General features: G+C 33.7%; 2 protein-coding genes across 4 annotated transcripts in view; both read right to left on the bottom strand.

Annotated features, from left to right (window-relative positions):
- The window catches only part of LOC117793562 (glycine-rich cell wall structural protein 1-like), a 2,166-nt gene extending 220 nt beyond the window's left edge, over positions 1–1,946 (bottom strand). Inside the window, exons 1-2 of one of the 3 annotated variants that reach the window (XM_034633912.1) lie at positions 1,660–1,946; positions 667–670 (exon numbers count right to left, since the gene is read on the bottom strand). In XM_034633912.1, the coding sequence (XP_034489803.1) occupies positions 667–670; positions 1,660–1,922 (267 nt within the window). In that variant the 5' untranslated portion in view covers positions 1,923–1,946. The remainder of the gene's footprint in view (positions 1–666; positions 671–1,659) is intronic. The other 2 variants (XM_034633914.1, XM_034633913.1) reach the window with 2 other exon arrangements.
- Positions 1–18,385, bottom strand: part of LOC117785038 (protein amalgam) — a 24,436-nt gene extending 6,051 nt beyond the window's left edge. The window contains exons 1-5 of the mRNA XM_034622923.1: positions 18,109–18,385; positions 17,213–17,319; positions 10,044–10,229; positions 5,699–5,891; positions 5,490–5,618 (exon numbers count right to left, since the gene is read on the bottom strand). Of these exons, the coding sequence (XP_034478814.1) occupies positions 5,490–5,618; positions 5,699–5,891; positions 10,044–10,229; positions 17,213–17,319; positions 18,109–18,385 (892 nt within the window). The remainder of the gene's footprint in view (positions 1–5,489; positions 5,619–5,698; positions 5,892–10,043; positions 10,230–17,212; positions 17,320–18,108) is intronic.
- Positions 18,386–20,751: the final 2,366 nt, after the last annotated feature.

Genomic DNA, 20,751 nt, shown 5'->3' with positions numbered 1-20,751 from the left:
CCTTGCCTCCACGATCAGGTCTGCCACCTTCCCAGCCAGCTCCGCCTCCTCCACCGCGTCCACCATTTTCACGACCACCTCCACCACCACCGCCTCCTGCACTTCCTTCACCATGCCACTGCTGGGCAAGTGTCACAGCCACAAGGGCAAGTAGAGTTGCAATAATCAAGAAGCGCATTTTCTATTCCACAGTTAGAAACTGACTATGAATTCTACATCCAACTCGTTCCCTTTTTATACTTCGAATTTACGAATAAAGTCTCCAATCCAATCAGAACGTCATTTATTATCATAGGTGTCACTTTGATTACGCCTAGACAATTACGTAAATATTATTTACCCAACGATATTTCCATTGTCGAAGGTCCATTGTTAATTTTTCACTTTTAAAGTCGCTCGATATGGAAAAACAGCTGGCTTCTATTTAATTTTCCAGCATTGTTGCTGAATCTATTAATTAATTTGCTCGAAGTGCAAATGAAAAGCGAGACAAATAACAAAATAGTTTAAGAACAGACAAAAAATTTAGAAAAAAACACTTTTAACTCGATTTTCATTAAGCAAGAACTGGAATCAGATATTCTAGAGACTCTCGAAGATACAATTTCAAGAAACTCACACACTGATAAAATAATCTTATTTTAAGAACAAAATATTTAAGACGAATGTTCTTGATTTTAGAAGTTTGTCTTTTTTTTCAGTGTATGTATAAACAATTGGGAAACTTATATGTGATTTCATTTTATTCGAGATCCTTTTGGAGAAAATGTGCATCGGAAAAAATATGACTTTGAGCTAAAAGATAACACTTCAGCGAACCCGAACCGAAACCGAGCTGCTTTCTTAAATAAAAGGTTCGGTTCGAAAATATAAATAATTCCAAAAATTTTAGGCTTTTCTAATATCACGCAAATATTTGTGATTTGGAATAAAAATCATATATGGTTCGAACCACCGAACAGAATCTTTCCCAAAATTTCAGATGGTTTGCAGCCATGTTTATAAGTAGAAGTACCAAGTTATAATAGTCCTAGAATTTTACTTTCGAAGTCACGCAAGTCTAGGTTCGATCTGGATAAACAGCTGTTGTCTATTTGCCAGCTTACTTATTTCTGTTATGGTTCGAAAGGTAAATAACAAAAATATTCCATAACTATAGGAAAAAGAAAAGGTTTAACCTAACTTTATATATGACCCGCTTCCAGTTCGAATTTCGCAAAAAGCCGTCTTATTGCACAATAAAATGTTTTCAGCTATGTTGTACCCAAATTTCATCCTCCTCGGCCTTTCCGTTTCGGCTCCACGAATATCAGTCAGTCAGTCAGTCAGGACAAACAGTTTTATATATTTTGATTATGAGAACTTGATGAAGACGTTGTAGAAAATCTTGGAAAAAGAGATTAACTGTAGAAGTATCTTATGCAGAATTTTAAGGAAGAATTGCTCTGCTTGTAAATTGAAAGATGAGAAATACAGGACACAAAAGGATAGGACGTTACCAGAGAGAAATTAGCAAGAGCACGCTATATATTAATAAAAGTCGATGGATTTTTGTATAAACAACATTTTGCTTTTATTTCAACTAACAAATGCTCTGACACTGCAAAAGAGTCCTAGTTGGGTCCTCCAGTGGGATCAGTCTCCTCCGTGGGTCTCTGCGTTGTTGTGGAGCGGATGTGATGTATATGAGGTCCGAGACCACCGCCGAAACCGGCACCACCACCGCCATTTTCACCACCGCCGAATCCGCCACCACCACGGTTGTTGCCATCAAAACCACCTCCTGCTCCGCCACCACGACCACCTGGGCGACCTCCTCCCCCACCACCGCCTCCTGCAGCACCATCATGCTCCTCTAAGTAACGCTGGCCAACGGCCAAAGCCACAAGGGCGAATAGAGTTGCAATTATTAAGAAACGCATTGTCTTTTTCACAGTTAGAATCTGACTATAAGTTCTATAGACAATTTGTGCCCTATTTATAGTCTGATTTTCCGACTAGGGTCTCCAATTCAATATAAACGTCATTTGTTATCTTAGGTGTAATTACGACTATTTATCCAACAATATTTCCATTGTCAAAGGTCCAGTGTTTATACTTTAAAAGTCATGCAAGTCTGGGTTCGATCTGGATAAACAGCTGTCGTCTATTTGCCAGCAAATCTATTTGTTTACTGGTTCAAAAGGCAAATAACAAGAATATTCCATAGCTAGAGGAAAAAGCAGGGACCGTAATTATTATAAGTTTTATTTTAAAAATCACGCTTTAATGTTTAAATAACGATTTTTACGATTTGTTCAATCTATAATCATTATTTTTGTTCAAAAAAATAAAACTCAAAAATAATAGTTATAAATGATATTTATTTTTTTTGGTCTAAATAAAACTTATCAATAGTTTTAGTTTCTGTGTTAAACTTTCAACATGAGATGATCATATTAAAGGTATTAAATCATAGATCAAGAATTTGTAATCTTATCAGCGAAAAGTTTAACACAGAAGCCATAAACTATTGTTGAGTTTTATTTTGAGCGAAAAACAAATAAAAATCACCTATAATAATTATTATTTTTTTTTTTTTTTTTTTTTTTAACTAATAATTATCTTTGATCATCAAAAGAATCAAAAAAAAAAATCGAGTGATTTTTGTCCCTGGAAAAAAGAAAATGTTTAACCTCACTTTATATTTATAATACGAGAACTTGATGAAGATGTTGTAGACTATATCGGAAAAAGCGATAAACAGTAGGAGTATGTTATGCAGGGTTTTAAGGAAGAGCTGCTCTTCTTGAAAATATAAAGATATCGGAAACATTATAAGGCTAATTTTTGGCGTTTATCAAGTACGCAAAGTTTCCCAAAGGAGTTATAAGAAAGAAAACTATGGGAATCTATTTTCTCTTACTTTTTGCTTTCATTTTCATTTATGGAAATTACAAAAAAGAGTTAAGAAAGAGTTAAAGTTGATATTAAGTATAATTAAAGTGCCCAATTTTTTTACTTGACTAATTGATTCGCCTACGAAGAAAAACTGGAGAATTTTAAGAAAATTCAAAATGGACATTCATATTAATCGTAACTACTCCTTGTAATTTATTTTAAGAAATTCAGACTCAGAATATTAAATGAAGAACTTTAATAGAAGTTAATTGAAATTCATAATTTAGTTGCTTAAATACTTGCGAAAAGTCAACATTTCTAAAGAATTTATACTAAAATTAAATGGGACGTGTAAAGGAGTAATCTCCCCAATAAACTTGATTAATTCCGAGCTCTTAAGTCCATTCAACCTGTGGAGCTTAAAGTGTTCTGTTTGTGTGTGCGATGTTGACTTAAATAACCAAAATATTGCCACCCTATAGATTCAATTCTACCCTTCACATACTCACACACATACTCACACATACACATACACACGGCTACACACACACATAGATATTAAACGGTTTCGTTGAGCTCATCTGTTGGTTGTCTGGCTTTTTTTTTTTTGCCCGTGTGGATTGTGGAGTGAGCCAAAGAGCCGCTTAATTTTCTGATTAAAATCAATCAAGCAAAGCGCTGAAGCAGCTCAAGAAATCAAGCGGCAACCGCGATGGGTTAAGGGTGGATTAAAGCCATCATTATTGTTGCTGTTGTTGTTGTCAGTTTAAGACAACAAGTCGAAAACATAAAAATGAAATGGAGGCAACAGAAGGCCACGTCAAAAGGAGTCTTAAAAGCGTTAAGAAACGCTTCAGCTTCAGTTTACGCTGGTGACGAAAGGCAGCAGAAGAGGGAAAGGGACAGGGAGAGGGAGAGGGAGGAAAAGAAAGGATAGGGGGAACCATATGGGTTTTTAAATTGAAATTGAGATGGAGTCGCAGCAGCTAACAAAGGCAAAAGCAATAAAGGAGAGAAGGCGACGACATGGGGAAAGGGAGAAGCAAGAAGAAGAAGCAAACTGAATGACAGACATACAAACAGACAGAAAGACAGACAGACAGACAGACAGACAGACAGACAGACAGACAGACAGACTGAGGAGATGAAAATGAAATGACAAAAGAAATGAAATGAGAGAAACCAAAGCCAAAAAATTGGAGCAGATAAAAAATGGAAATTAATTTTTGCGGCGAACGAAAGAAGTGTGACAGAGAGAGAGAAAGAGAGAGAGGGGTATATATTTGATATGTTTAAATAGGACAACGCACACACATACACACAAACACACACACACACGCTGCATTTCTTTGAGGTGCGAATATTTTGCCGTGTCAATATAATTTTTAGATAAGATCTTTTAACCTACGACGAAAGCTCACACCATCCACACTCCCCAAACTCGCCGCTCACCCTCTCTCTCTCTCTCTCTCTCTCTGGCGCACTTCCTTTCAGCTACAGTCTCTTATATAGTACACTGAAAACAATTTTTTTTTATTTAAGAAAATTGTTTGTTAAAAATGAACTTAAAAACTGGCTGATAAGTTAGAAAAAATCATTTTTTTTTTTTTTTGAGCTCGAAATTTGAGATATTTTGAACAAAATATATGATTTTATGTCTGTTTTTTAGGCAACGTAACCTTGGAATTCATATAAAAACTTTTACAATTTAAGAAAAATTTACCCAAATCATAAAATTAATTTCTAATATTTAGAGTACACTGGCTTGGGATTCAAAAAAACAAGTCTTTATTTTGAAAAACTTTTTTTACGTTAATGAAAAAGAAATTGAGGACTTATTGAACCAGAATCATAAAAAGTAAGCATTCTATACTTGAAAAAGTTAACTCATAAATTAGGAAAACAAATTTCAACATTTTTAAAAACAATTTAATTAAAATGTTTAGCCTATATGCTATTTTTGCTAAATTTTAATAATCAATTTTTTTAAAGAAACATTATAGCAAGATTTGTTAGAGTGTACTACAGCATTTTCGTTTAACTTGTTACTTTTTTTTTTTTTTTTTGAAATTTCATCAAGTTTAATACGCTGCAGCAGCCGCAATGCTCGTAATTGGGAGTGAGAGCAGGACGGCAAGACAACGTCACATGGTACACACACAAGCAAGGTGAGATACGCTTTAAGGCTGCTCAACTTTTACTACAGAAACGTGATGTTCGCGGCAAATGTTATTCAAGACTCTAGAGTCTAGACCCGTAGACGTAGCACCCTCTACCCTTTCCGATTCCCGCTTTCCTCAGTTGGCGCTAATGCATTTGGAAAGTTTGCGTCGACCACGTGAAGGAAGGTGCCGGAAATCGAAACGGAAACACTTGCAACTCACGTGATTGCGTTATGCTGCGGTTCATTTTGGATTTGGAGTACACTTTGCACGCACATCCGTCTTGCCGTTATGTGTTAGCCATTATGATTATTATTATACGAGTTTGGGTTATAAATCAAAGCATTTGTTAGCAGTCATCCAAAAAACAAAAACCACCAAACACCCCACCCTACGCATTGATCAATGTGAGTGCATTAAGTTGAGTTTTGATTTATATATACTCACAGTGCACCTGTAGCTTCATCCGTTTGCTCACCGTCGGTGGAACACCATTGGAGGCGATGCACATATAGGCGCCCATTTCCGATCGCGTGACTTTTGACAGCGTCAACATTTCACCCTCCACTGAAATGGCTGCAATTCCAATTCCAAGTTTGACATGCGGTTAGTTTGCTATTGTTTTTGCTGTTTGCTACTCACACCTTCCAACTCACCTTTTGTTTTCTGATGCACGCCATTGCGTGCAATGATCTCACGTCCATCCTCACGCCGCCAGATGATCTTCGGCTTGGGATGACCGCGGGCACGGCAAACCAATTTCGCCGAGCCGCCTTCAGGCACCATCATGTCGCCGGAGGTTTCCTCATTGATAATATCCGGCGGTATAACCACTTCCAGTGTGGCAGTCTGTCAAGTAAAAACAAATGAGAATATGTGTTGTTAGTCAAGGAATTATTTTAACAACTATATAGAAATATATTATATATTTTTTGAAAACCATGAAAAATGGACAGTTAAGAAAAAAAATTGAATGAAATGAATTTTGATGCAGAATCAAATTAGAGGTCAAATAATGATAAAATTGATATTCCGCTTTAAAATCGGCTCAGTTTTGTCAAAGTTATGGCGGGTTGAAGTTTGTGAAAAAGTGTCAAAGGGAGAAGAACGGATATTGTGGACAGTGTTTGCAAGTATGTAAAAATTAGGTGGTAATGGATAAAAATTGAATTTTCCAATTTTGATGCAGAATCAAATTAGAGGTCAAATAATGATAAAATTGATATTCCGCTTTAAAATCGGTTTAGTTTTGACAAAGTTATGGCGGGTTGAAGTTTGTGAAAAAGTGTCAAAGGGAGAAGTATGGATATTGTGGACGGTGTTTGCAAGTATGTAAAAATTAGGTGGTAATAGATAAAAATTGAATTTTCCAATTTTGATGCAGAATCAAATTAGAGGTCAAATAATGATAAAATTGATATTCCGCTTTAAAATCGGTTTAGTTTTGACAAAGTTATGACAGTTTGAAGTTTGAGACAAAGTGCCAAGAAAAATTTGACAGAGATCGAAAGTAAGAAAAAAATTGTTGGTTATGGAAAAAAAAATATGTTTTCCAATTTTGATGCAGAATCAAATTAAAGGTCAAATAATGATAAAATTGATATTCCGCAATGAAATCGGTTCACTTTTGACAAAGTTATGACAGTTTGAAGTTTGTTTACATATTTGGGTACATTTTCAGCAAGAGAGCGAAAAACGAATGAAAGCAGTTGAGCGCAGATGTGTGTGTGTGTGAGGTGTCGTTAAGTTGAAGTACAGTTGATCGCAGTTGATGGCAGTGTCAAATGACGTAACAAACGGAGTGAATTACGTATTGATTGCCTTTAACGTAATCATAAAATTAAGGACAGATTGTCTGATTGCTGTGGAAGCGAAAGCGTTAATTGCAGCGTTTATTTTTGTTGGATGCTGTGATATGGCTTAGTACACAGCATCCGAAGCAGCAGCCATAACAGTAAAATAACAAGTTATTGTGACGTTAAGTGAATTTGCCTGTGGCTGTTGCTTTTTATTGTAAATTAATATGACGCTGATGTCGTTGCTGTTGTTGTTGCTGTTGCTGTAGTTGACAGTTGCGTCATAAAATAAAGTCAACGTCACCAAAAACCCCAAAACGAGCAGAGCGCGAAATTTATACGAAAATGCGAAAATGAAATACAAAAATAAGAAAGAAACCAAAGTACGAGAGAGAGAAGCTGAAGAAAAATGTGTTGAGTGAGGGGAAAAGGGTTAATAGGCAGATGTGAAGCTGACTGTTTGCTTTTTATTTGTCTCATATTTGCTTTTCACTCAATTCGCTTTGTTAGGTTGATTTTATTACAAGCCGTTGCCGTCAGAGGGCGCTGCTGTGTGCTCACTGCACGTGGCACTATGGAGAAATTTGACACATTTTTTTTTTGCCATAAATTAATAAATATAAAATTTTAAATACACTTCACATTTTTTTTTTAAATAATTCGCTTAAGAAATTTTTTTTTTTTAACTTTTCTGAAGCAAGCTAGCAAGTTTGGTGTCTTATTAAGACTAGTGATGTAAAAATACTATATATCGAAATATCGACAGCTCGATTTTCGCGGAAGCGACTATCGAGTACTTCAACTTGATGATTTTTTTGACGATCTATCGAGTTGTTTAAATCGATTTAAAAAAAATAATCAGCAACTCACTGGGGATTGTTTATCGGAAGGAATTTGTAGAATTGTGTTTGATCGTTAATTTTTTTTATGAAAGACCGTATTAAATAACATACAAAATTGTCAAAGTTTGTATAAGGTATAAGAACGATACAAAAAAAAATAAGATTCTTAAAAAAAGTTTGTGTGTATTTTTTTGATTACGATTGCGACTTACAATTAAAAAAAAAATTCAATAATTTCGATACTATTTTCCGATATATCGATAACTCGATACTTATTTGTGTCGATTTTTTATTTCGATATAAGACGCGATCTAAAATTTGGATCTACATCACTAAATAAAACCCTTTCATGTTGACAATAAATTATGAACATTAAATTTCCAAATCATATGGCTTTGATAGGATTAATCTACAAAAGAATGTATGGTGTAGACAAGAAAACGATCTGATAGGTCTAAGCTGCATATATATAAAAAAAAACATATGAATTTGACAACTATTTCATATAAAACTTTATGCCGGCGGAAACTGCTGTGCTATTTCATACGGTACTTAAAAATTCAAGTTTCGGTTTTTTTTTTTTTTTTTAATATTTGGACGGAATCTTTTGCCGTATTGCTATAAAGCTATAGAACTTGCTTGAGTTTTGACTTTTCCACTATTTTTTCTAAGTTTTGGCATCAAAAATTAAGTGGATTTTTGCCTGAAAAATGTTTAAAATTGCCCATAGTGCATTGACAGAAGTATGTTTACGGAATAGAGAAATGAAATGAAATTGAAAACGCAATCGTTTTGCTCATGTCGAGGGTATTAAATGGGCGCAGAAAGCAGCGCTGCCAACTCAACGCGACTTGACGAAAGGCCAAAGCACACACACACACACACATACACATACATACATACATATAGAAATGCTCTGTCGCCGCATTGCTTGTTATTTATTTTTGTCATTAAAGCGCTTCATTGTTTATATATCGTGCTTAAATGTCAGCAACCCGTTTTTTCCCCACCCTCCAACACACACACACACACACACACACACACACACACTCACATATGCACATACCCAAAAAGTACCCGCAGACAGGCTGGCAACGCTGCGCCGTTGGCAACAAACAGTCAAAGGCATATGACAAGTGCAGCCCTAGAGTAAATTCATTTCATTTCATTTCGTTCATTTGAATTTCAACTATTATTATTACATTTTTGCCCATGCTCGAATTTAACATTGTTTTATTTTTGTAATTTTTTTGATGTATGTTTTTATTTTTTTTTTTGGTTGCATATTAAAGCCCACAAAGCGAACTGATAGCATTGTTGCCTGGCGCTTTTTGATAAATTGCAATAAAATGAGAAATAACTACATATATTTGAAATCGCAAACAGATTAATTTCCCTTAGGGCAACAGTCACAAATAACTGTCTGTGTGTGTGTGTGTGTGTGTGTGTGTATTGTATCTGTCATTCCAGCATTAAGTGTAGATTACATTTTTCAATACTCTTGTTCGAAAAATACTCAACAATTGTTTTTTTTAACCCTCCATTTTTATTCAGTTTATTTACAAACTTTCATATTGACGCACAAAAATATGTTAACACATGTAACAAGTGTTCTCTTTGATTCATTTAATCCTCTTCTCCCTTTTATTTTTATTTTGTTTTTGTTCAAGTGTTTAGCTTGTTTTCAGTGCTTCTCGGAAATTTTATATTCAATTTGAATTGACAGCATTGTGAAAGTGCTGAAAAGAGCTTTTTCTTTTGATGCTGCCCAAAAAAGTATGCTTTACAATTTTCTGAATAATCGAGCTAAAAGTGGAAATTGGCAAACGCTTGTAACTAGCAGTATTTAATCTCAAAGTGAAAAGTTGACAGCAATGAAGTTATATTGAGAGATAAAACTATAGCGATAAAAATGTTTTTTCGATAGTCCAAATTAAGGCATATCAAATGTTTTTATCCGTTGTGATATCAGAAAAATTCAATTATAAAAATTCAAGTCCTATTTTCTCTTTTCAAAATGTATTCAGACTTTTCAAATTACACTTATTATTATTCACTGCCAGATTGTTATCGATAACATACAACACTAAAGATTCAAATTTTAATTAATCAATAAAAATAACGTTTTAATTATCTTGATCAGTTGTTTGCTTACATTTTTGCTATAGCTACATCGCATCAGACTGTTATCGATAACAAACAAAACTAGAGATTCACAACTGATTTAAAAGTCTCATCATAATTGAGTTGAACTGAAAATTTTAGATGCTTTTCGATCATCATGACTTCAGTCAATGTCACTGCTGCCTGTTATCGATAAATCAACTTAACGTTCAGTTCAGATTATATGCTTATATACTTACTTGCATTTTCATTGGATCGGTGTTAACCTGACACATATATTTGCCAGCATCCTCCATTTTGACACCACGTATGTTGAGTGTCCATGTGTTGTAGTCATTGTGTGTCACCGATAATCGATCATTGTTGGTTATCACATGCTCGTGTATGGCCAAAATCGCCTTTGCATCGGCCTTAATCCAAGCGACCTGATGATGGACATGCCAAAAATTCAAATTCCAGATTCCAGATGCCAATTGACCAAAAACCAAACGATGACAGCGACATTTTGTGATGACATTGATTTGTCGATTTTTTTTTTTTCATTTTCGATTTTTCATGTCAAACGTGTTGACAGTTGTTATCGAGTTAAAATTTAATGTGAGAATTAAGTTGATGCAATTGATAAGAATCACATATTATTAATCCCATTTATGGACATTGTCAGCGTTTTAAATGTTTTAAATATGAAGTACAGTTGTGTTGGTTTAGTTGTAGTAGTTAGGTCCATGTCATCAACAGCGCATTCAGCAATTTCCGGTTAGTTTTTTTTTAGTTTTTTTTTTTTTGTATTTTTTCGGTTGTTTTTTTTAGTAAAGTTTCGTTGTTGTGCCATCGAAATCGATTTGCGGATGTATTAGAATTTAGTTGGAAGTTTCGTTGCGGCGCCAGTTGGCGATGCCATTCGAGTTGGTAACCAAGCAGAGAATGATAAAGGAGGTAGGACAAAAGGGAGGTGTTTTTTGTGTCAACGATACAAAAGTTGGCCGTTTGTTGGTGTCGTTTGGTGTCAGTGTCGTTGACAATGCCAGACGATGGTGGCAAGCGTGTGGCAAGAGTGTGGCAAGTGTGGCAGTGGCAGCCAATAGTGGCATACAATCACATTCACATCCACAGCCACAGCCAGTTGCAGATCCAGGTCCAGGCAACGTTAGTTAGTTGTTGCGTTCATCGTTATCGTCATCGTCATCGCCATCGCCGTCGTCGTCATCGTCGTCAGATGTCAGCGCAATTTGACGCCATTTCCATTTTTGTTGCAGGCAACAAGCCAAAACGCAATTTTATCGTTGTTGATGCCGCAAGTTTTTGCAAGTTTTCCGGTTTTGTTGTTATTGTTATAGTTGTTGTGCCAAGGATATCAAATCGGGATATTTCAAGTGCAATTAGTGGAATTGGTTTTGTGGTTTTTAGTACGTTGGCCATTTTTGTTTGTTTTATTTTTGAAAGAAGAAACATTTTGCAATTAGTTAATATTTGTCAACATTTATAGTTCTCTTCTTTTTGGAACTGAAGAAAATCCAACAAAGTATAAACAAATACATGTACAGTTTGGAGTGGAGTGGGCTGGGGTTTCTTTTTTTCCAGGTGCAACGCTAACAACTAAACAGACATTTGACATTTTATGCAAAAAAAAAATTAAATAAATAAAATGGAAAATAAAAAACAAAAATAAATAAGCACACACACATGCAAAAGTTAATACAAATTCTACAAAGCAAAACACACAAGCAAAGCTAATTTATAAAAGTTGTCACAAAAAAAGTGTTGCCTACTTTGGCGGGCAATTTTAGACAAATAAACAAAACATAATTATCAGTGTTGAGCCTGAGCAATTACTTTTTTTTAATGCATTTGCCTTTTCTATGGCACGGCAGAAAGTAATGCTAATGAGAATCAAATTTTTTTAGCATTAAAATGGGATTTCATAGTAAAAATACTACACTAAAAATAGTAATGCTAGTAAAATGACATTTTATTAAAATTGAAATTATTAAAGACAATAATAAGACTTTTAAAATTGACAAAACAAGTTTTTTTCCTATCATTTGAAAGTTTTTACTTTGTTTTAACATTTCTGTTATAAATGCTGAAACTTGTATGTTAACATTTCTGCTATGAACGCTAAAATTTGTATGTTAACATTTCTGTTATAAATGCTACAATTTGTATGTTAACATTTATGTTATTATATAAATGTTAAAATCAGACTTACTACCGATAATTCTAGCTGATTGAATTGATCATGTCATGTTGGCAATGTTAACATTTCTGTTATAATTGTATAATGTAAAGTTGCTGTTAAATTGCTCAATAAGCGAAGGTTTGAGTTAAGTAACTATCGATCATGTTAGTTAATCGATTAGTAGATGAATATAATTTAGAAAATGTCTGTAATAATATCGATCACGTTAGTAAATAGATAGTTCAATAAGAATATGATTTATTTGAAAATAAATATAACCTATTTTAAAAACTTAAGGTTACTATCGAACGATAGTAGTGATAGTCCATCTATAATTTATCGATGTGTTGATGTAAAGCGTCCTTTAGTTGAATCAACATCATTATCGACTAAGGTGTGTACACGATGAATATATTGACTTTTGTATGGTATTAATATCTTTTAATTAATAGAATAGCTATAAATTATTTAGTGAAATAAGTTAAAGCAGCTGTAGTTGATTCATACTAAAACGATTATTAATTTAATCGGCAAACAGTTGTAATAAATACAAAGAATTATTTAAGTTTTATGCCTTACCGTTTAAATATAGCATCGATAAGAAACGGATTGAAATATATATAAGTACACAATCGAAAGTCCTTGATACAATTTTTACTGCTGACAAGCTTTGTCTTCATTAATTTTTCCCCCTCTTTCTCTCTCTCTCCCTCTCTGACTTTCTCCCTTTCTTTCACTTTGCATATCTCGACTTATTGCGGATGCCTCATTCGATTGTCATTATTAAATCCGATTTGAGGTCATGTCCCAGCTGAGAAATTAAAAGAATTTTTGACTATTGCATTTGATATGCAGTGTGACCAAGTTAAAAAAAAAACGAAAAAAGATAGATGGACGGAGCTACAGTCAAGCATTCTCGACGGTCGGAGACTATGAAAAATGCTAAGACTGCTAAAAATTCAAAAAAATGCTGTTCGCTGTCGATATCTCATATAAGAAAAAGTTTTTCATACTTTGACTTGATTTTCGCCCGATCGGTCCTATGACAGCTACATGATATAGTGGTTCGATTTGAACCAACTTCGGTAAGGCTGTATAGGACTAACTTAAATGCATATTTTATAAGTTTGGTTATGATATCTCGTTAAACAAAAAAGTTTTTCATACAAAGACTTGATTTTCGACGGACTGTTCCTATGGGCGCTATATGATATAGTGGTCCGATCGAAAAAAGAAACTAGCTTGTTCTGCCTGCAATATAGAGGAATCTACTTACCAAATTTTGTGTCACTAGCTTTTGAATTGTTCTTATAATTTGGATATGAAATTTTCTATGTCAATTTTAAGGCGGTAAAGGGGGCGTGGCCAAATTTTAAAACAAACTTGATCTGCTTGCAGTATAGAGAAACCTACATACCAAGTTTAGTGTCTCTAGCTCTTATTGTCTCAGAGATCTAGGTGTTCATACAGACGGACGGACGGACAGACAGACGGACAGACAGACAGACGGACAGACGGACCTGTTACGCACATATACGTTAAAACAAACCCAATAGACCCCTGTACTTTTTTTAAGTGCGGGGTCTAAAAATGAAAAATCTCAGATGCCAATAATGCTGATGGCTCAGCACATTGAGGATGCTCGAGTTAACGGGCAAACAAAAGTGAATTCGAATGCAGCTGCGTTTCTCAATTCTCCACTCTACACTCTCCAATCTCTCGATTCTCGATTGTCGACTGTTTGCCTTGTGTCAATAGTAGAGCCGAAAAACGCTATAAACCAATAAAAAGCGATGAACAGGACTGAACAGGACGGAACAGGATGGAACAGGACTGAAACTGGTGACAACACAGCACACGGAAAATGAGTAGGGAGTAAAAAGGGGCAGAGGAAGAGAAAGAGGAAGAGCTCCCCTTCGTTTGATGTCGCTCGGACTGTCACTTTATTTATTTACTCAATAAAGCAAATTTATTGAGTAATGCTGGGGGAGTTAACTCCCATTCTCCCCTTCCCCCACCCATTTACCCACCCTCAACCCATTCTGGATAGACAAAGAATGCCCAACGGATTCCGATTTCGTTTCTGAATGGGACTTAAAATAAAAAATGTGCAGAAAGTGTGCAAAAAATGGCGAAAAAAAAGCGATGAAAAAACGCCAAATGTAAATGCAAATACAGCGAGCAAATGTCATAAAGCAAGGATACAGTAGCACTAAATACAGGACTATACAGGACTATATAGGACTATAGAACTATAGGTTTATAGCAGAGTGTACACACACATTTACAAGCATACAAGCACACAAATACAAACACATATATGTAGATATATAAAAAAAAATTGGTGCAAAGTTTGTTTCGGTTTTAACTCGGTGCGCTTGAATTTATTTTTATTAATATTTCTCTTTCTGTTTCAGTTTCTGTTTCTGTTACTCGAAACAAGAACAAAACTCAATTGCATTAAAAAAGAACCCAAAAATATATAGAAAGAAAAATATGTGTATAAAAAAATATAAAAATTCAAACGAAACGCGTATGAAAACAATGCAACGATTATGCGACTTCTCTGTCTTTGTTTTTATTTATTTTATTTAATTTTATTTTATTGTGTTCTTCATGTTGTTGCATTTTACAAATTCGTAGGGGTTATGGGCGGGATTTACTTTTCAAAAACACTGCAAAAGATATCTTTAATTATGCAGAGCTTTTTCACATACAACGAATTTCTATTTATTTGTTTGTTTTACTTGAAATCCATTTGTCGAATTTTCTTCATATTTTTACATTGTCGAACAAATTGTAGTCCCAAGCAGGAGCATTTTTTTTTTCCAAGCTAAATGAATTTCCCAAGTGGGAGAATTTTTAACAAGTTTAATAAATCAGGTTAAAAAATCTGTGGTATAGTTGGATTTGGTAATATTGGAATATTAACTGTTCTAAGTGCTAAATAATTTAATTTAGTATATTCGTATTAAAAGTTTGTTCGACAACATATATGATATTTTTTACATTTAAAAATTTTTTTAAATAAATATATGAGTAAGAAAAAGTTCTATAATTCGAGTTGAAAATTCCTGACTATAGTAAGGAATCTGAAAATACATATGTATTCAGAGTATAATTTTGAAATGAAGAGCATTAAAAAATGGGCAAATGATTAATTTAGTTAATTAGTTTTTAATATAGGGTATTTCATATTCGTTTTACTTTGTTGTTTTTTCATTGGTCTTATTTTTTCAAGTTTCGCGAATGCAATTTATTTTATCATGTTGACAATATTTTATTTATTTATTTATTGTTTAAATAAAATGAAATTGAGCAACGTCCAACTCGATGCTCATTTCCGTTTGCTTCTCTTATTTCTCTCTCTTTTTCCCTCAGTCTTTCTCTGTCTATCTAACTATTCAGTTGCTTTTGTTTGATTGAAACATCAGAGGATTTATACGAAATGACGTTTTTATTTATGATGCCATTTCGTTGATTAACACACTCTTTGACGTGTGTTGCAAAAGGCAAACAAACACACACACATATGCACACACAAACACATACACATACACACACACACACACACACACACACACACACTGATGAAAAGAAAACGCACCACAATGTTGAAAATGTGTAAACAAAATGTATTTATTGAATTGAACAACAAATAAAGCAATAATAGGAACAGATAAAACAAAAACAAAATTTAAATAATATTTGTATAAGCGAATACATTTATTGGCCATTATATTAAATTGTTTGCAATATATTCACTCTACATTTGAATTGCCTATTTACTCAAAGAAATTGCCTCTAGTATCTGACATTTATGTTTTAAGCTTTGAGTCTACTCAAAGAACGTTTCGATAGTCAACAGGGCAACACTCAAGAGCTGTCGATAATCTGGACTAACTATCCCATAGTTTTTTTTATTATTAATATAATTTTTTTAATTATGGCAAATTTTTCCAAGTTAAAGCTTATAAATTTATTTGTTTTTATTTGAGTGAAGATATTATTTATTTAAATTTATCGACTGCATATAGAATGAGCATAAATATCGATAAATATCGCATTGAATCGTTATCATTACAGTTACTGTCAGTGGACTGAAAGGACTTTTAATCAATTTATTTCTGGTAAGTAAAAGTTTGAAAATATTTTCAATTTATATGCTAGTTTTACATAATTTTCCAAAAAAAAATTCCTTTTAAACTTGAAACTTTTTGAATATATACATAATTAGGACACGTGTGAAGGATTACAAGGACATCTATTCACACATGCACATAATACACTTAATTTTATTTGTTGTTGATACATATTCTGTAATTTATCTGCCTATTTAGCATATTTTACATTTCGATTGTTATGCGGTTTATTAAGTATTATTTCCCGTTGTATACTGTTTATTGTTTTTAACTTTCATACAGTATATTAAATGCTTTTTCTCTATCTCTCACTCACTCTCTCTCTCTCTTTCTCTTAATCACTCTGTTTCTTGTTAAATTCATGTTCTTTCATTAGTGTTTTTTTTTTTTTTCTTATAAATAATGTTTGTTTTGCGATTTTTATGAAACTTTTAAAGAATAAAAATTAAATTAAGTTTGTGGTTTTAAAATTAAAAATTCCTTTTAAATAATATAGTTGCTATTACACACTTTCTTCAAGGGATAAAGGGTATACCCGATTGACGGTATGCTAACAAATTTATTGTATTTTCGAAATTTTCGAAATTTATCCTGTTACCTATATAACTATTTATTATGGTATTATTGTTGTAGTATTTGGTGCATTGGTGCGTAAACTATGCAAAGTGCTATTATTGTGATATACAGTATATATATATATATTGATTGGTGTATAAGTAAATATATATGTATATATATTAGTTATAGTTACTTATACACTTGAGATAATTAAGTTAAGGTGCGCTTAAAAGGTTACATAATAATTGATTATTGTGCAGTTTTGTGCGGTTTCCATTATCTGATTACTGAAAATACTTAAAAATTGGTGCACGTCAAATTGGTGGTGTGACAGTTTCAGTTATCGAAGTGCTGTTGATATCAAAACGATAACCGATAACAAATAATAAAGTGTGGAAGAAACGAAATGGAACGTTTTATTTTTTTTTATATTTTTTTTTAAATTTTTTTTTGATGGTTTAAATTGAAACGCCTGCGTTTAAAAACCGATACATACCTTGGCGGGAACTGACGCACCGTCACCACTCACCCGATGACCGCCCAAATTGTTGACCACACACGTGAAGGTCGCGTCCCGACCTTGGGCAACGGTAACATTCTCCAACGGTATTACAAAGTCCGGCTCGAATGCGCCCACTGAGGAGGATTTGTTTGAAACGGAAATATCTTCATTTCAATGGTTGATTGCCATGAAGAGAAAACATTGATTGAACAATTAACGAAATTTCTTATTTATTGCTTGCTTGTCGGCATTTTCAGTAATAACTTGTCATACTAAAGATTAAAGTACATACAGATTAATATTAATCGTTAAATGAATGAATTTATGTATCAATTAATTGGTGTGTGCATTAGGTAAACCGCAAATCATATGAGAACAGCAAGCGTAACGAGTGCCAACAATCGATAACGATATCCGATAAGAGTCGGGTATTGTTATCGATAGTGCATGGAGAAAGCATATTTGGTTTACATAGCGCAAAAGCCACGCATATTTTTAGCTTAACGATAGTCGATGGCGTGGTGCTATCGATATGTTATCGATGTCTACAAATTTGAAAATAGATAGTAAGTACAGATTTCAAATAACTTTCGAGATATACTATAGAACAAAAGTCCGATATGTTATCGATAATTTCAAAGGGAATTTATCGTTTGAATAAATTACAATACTTAAATACAGAAGAACTTTTGTTTGTCTATCGCTATGTTTTCGATTAGTATTTGTATTATCGATAAAAACAAGCACGTAACAATCGACTATCGATAAAAAATGTAATAAGATATCATTAGCCAAAAATGTATCTGTGTGATATGGATAATTTGTTATCGATTAAACTGGAAATTGAAGTGCACAAAATAACGACTCACTTCTCTCTCTCTCTCTCTCACTCTCACTCTCGCTCTCTGTCTGTCTCGACTTACCAATGCAATTGCATAGCAACAACAGCAACAGTAGCTGTAATCGAATGCCTCCAGTTGCCACGCCCACACGTACGCCCCTAAACGTAGACGCCTGAAAATGCGCCAGCTTCTGTCCAATTGATGTCGATTGATTGGGCTGCCGTTGGCTAACGGTCTCTAATTGTCGTTGTCTGTGTTGACGGCTTCCGTCCGACATCCAACTGAGATTCTGGAACTTATCGTTGTCGTTGTTATCGTTGCGTTTGGCGATTTGGTCGCCGTTTTGTTTTGCCACCATCATCATAAGACCGATGTAGTTCCCATTAACATTGCTTCACTGTACTAATGATGATGATGATACTGACGATTATGATGGTCGTTTGACTTGTCACTCCGTCACTTCGCCTGCCTGTGAATGGTTATGCCAAAAAGTTAGGAAATGAGTTATGTAAATGTTTTCACTTAACGACAAAGTTTTAACTTGATTTCTTTACGGTACAAGAGAATCTATTTTGATTGATTGACTTGATTGACAGCTCTGATTGTGTTTTTCTTTGAATACATTTCAGTTTGAAAGTAACAAAGGGTTCGAGCTCTACTCTTTGCAAGGAAAAACCTGGTAAAGGAATACTTATAAATTTACCCCAGCCAAAAAAAAAACTATATATTTAAAAAAAAAAAGAAATAATAAATATATAAATCTTTTTTAATTTGTTTTATTTGTTGACTTTAGTTTTCAGAACATTTATTTTTATAATTAGAGCTTAATCTTATTTAAAATGTTCTCAAAGCCAATATGTGCTTTCAAACTTTAAGAACTTTATATCCTCGACGCATTTTTTAGAGCAAAACTGTTAGTTTAAGGGCCAAAATTTTGATTGTAGAACAGTTTTTACACCCGTTACTTAAAAAATATGTAAAAGGGTATATTGTGTTCGTTGTAATGTATGTAACAGGGAGAAGGTGGCATCTGCGACCCTATAAAGTATATATATTCTTGATCAGCATCAACAGTCGAGTCGATATAGCTATGTCCGTCTGTCCGTCGTCTGTCCGTCCGTCTGTCCGTCCGTCCGTCTGTCCGTCCGTCTGTGTGAGCGCCTAGATCTCAGAATCTATAAGAGATAGAGATACCAAATTTGGCACACAGATTTCTATAGACCCTACGCAGGTCAAGTTTGTTTTAAATTTTTAACACGCCCCCTTCCGCCCCCGCAAATTGCGAAAAGCCACTACATCTACAGTTTTTAAGATAATACAGTTTTTATGGTATATAAAGTTATATATTAATATTATCTATAATCTCATTTAACCGCAGTAAGATCGGACTAGTAGAACGAGAGTAATAGCTAACCAAAGTTATTAATAAAGTTATTATTTCAATACAATCACCTAAAACTATGCAGTAGTTTTTATTAGGCAATAATTTCTTTAAAGTACTTTTATATATATTGCAAAAGTAACAGGTATCTTATGATCGGAATCTCAACTATAGCCTTTCACACTAATTACTAATAAGTCATTGTAAATTGAAGGATTTACTTTACAAATTTTGTGAAGAACTTTGAAATGTTTCTCTTGATATTCGAATGTCACACAATTAATCCATGCGAATACTTGATATTTTTAAAAGTACTTATTTGTTTTGTTAGTTAGCGAATGGATATACTTCTCCAGGGTAATAATGTCTTTGAAATTGAAGCTGCAATTGGCAAATGAAGTTTGCAGCTGGGGATAATTTGCATTCAGCTGTCAAATTAAAGCGCCAACTGAGGAAAGCGGAAATCGGAAGCGGTAGAGGTGCCATGTATAAACGGTCTAGACCTAGGAGTCTTGAATAACATTTGCCGCGAACACGTTTGTAGTGTGCCAGACAGCCTTAAAGCGTATCTCACCTGTTTGTACCCATGATTATGTCTTGCCGTCCCGCTCTCACACCCCAATTATTTATATCATGGCTGCTGCAGCTATTAAACTTGATGAAATTTCCAAAAAAAAAAAAAAAAAAGTAACAAGTTAAACGAAAATGCTGTAGTACACTCTAACAAATCTTACGTTTCTTTAAAAAAATTGATTATTAAAATTTAGCAAAAAATAGCATAGCTAAACATTTTAATTAAATTGTTTTTAAAATGTTGAAATTTTGTTTTCCCAATTATGAGTTAACTTTTCATGAATGCTTACTTTTTATGGATTCTGGTTCAATAAGTCCTCAATTTCTTTCATTAACGTAAAAAAAAGTTTTTCAAAATAAAGACTTGTTTTTTGAACTGCCAGTGCACTCTAAATATTAGAAATTAATTTTATGATTTGAGTAAATTTTTCTTAAATTGTAAAAGTTTTATATATGACTACACATGTTGCCTAAAAACAGACATAAAATTATATTTGTTGCAAAATATCTCAAATTTCGAGCTCAAAAAAAAAAAAATGATTTTTTCTAATCCATCAGCCAGTTTTGTTCATTTTTAACAAAACAATTTTTCTTAAATATAAAAAAAAATTGCTTTCAGTGTAATATATAAGAGACTGTAGCTGAAAGGAAGTGCCAGAGAGAGAGAGAGAGAGAGAGGTGAGCGGCGAGTTGGGGAGTGTGGATGGTGTGAGCTAATGTGGTTATTAAAAGATCTTATCTTAAAAAATTATATTGACACGGCAAAATAT

Source organism: Drosophila innubila, chromosome X (genome assembly GCF_004354385.1).
Source record: "Drosophila innubila isolate TH190305 chromosome X, UK_Dinn_1.0, whole genome shotgun sequence".
NCBI lineage: Eukaryota > Metazoa > Arthropoda > Insecta > Diptera > Drosophilidae > Drosophila > Drosophila innubila.
The sequence above is the reverse complement of the archived record's forward strand: the minus strand, read 5'-3'. Positions and strand labels throughout refer to the sequence as shown.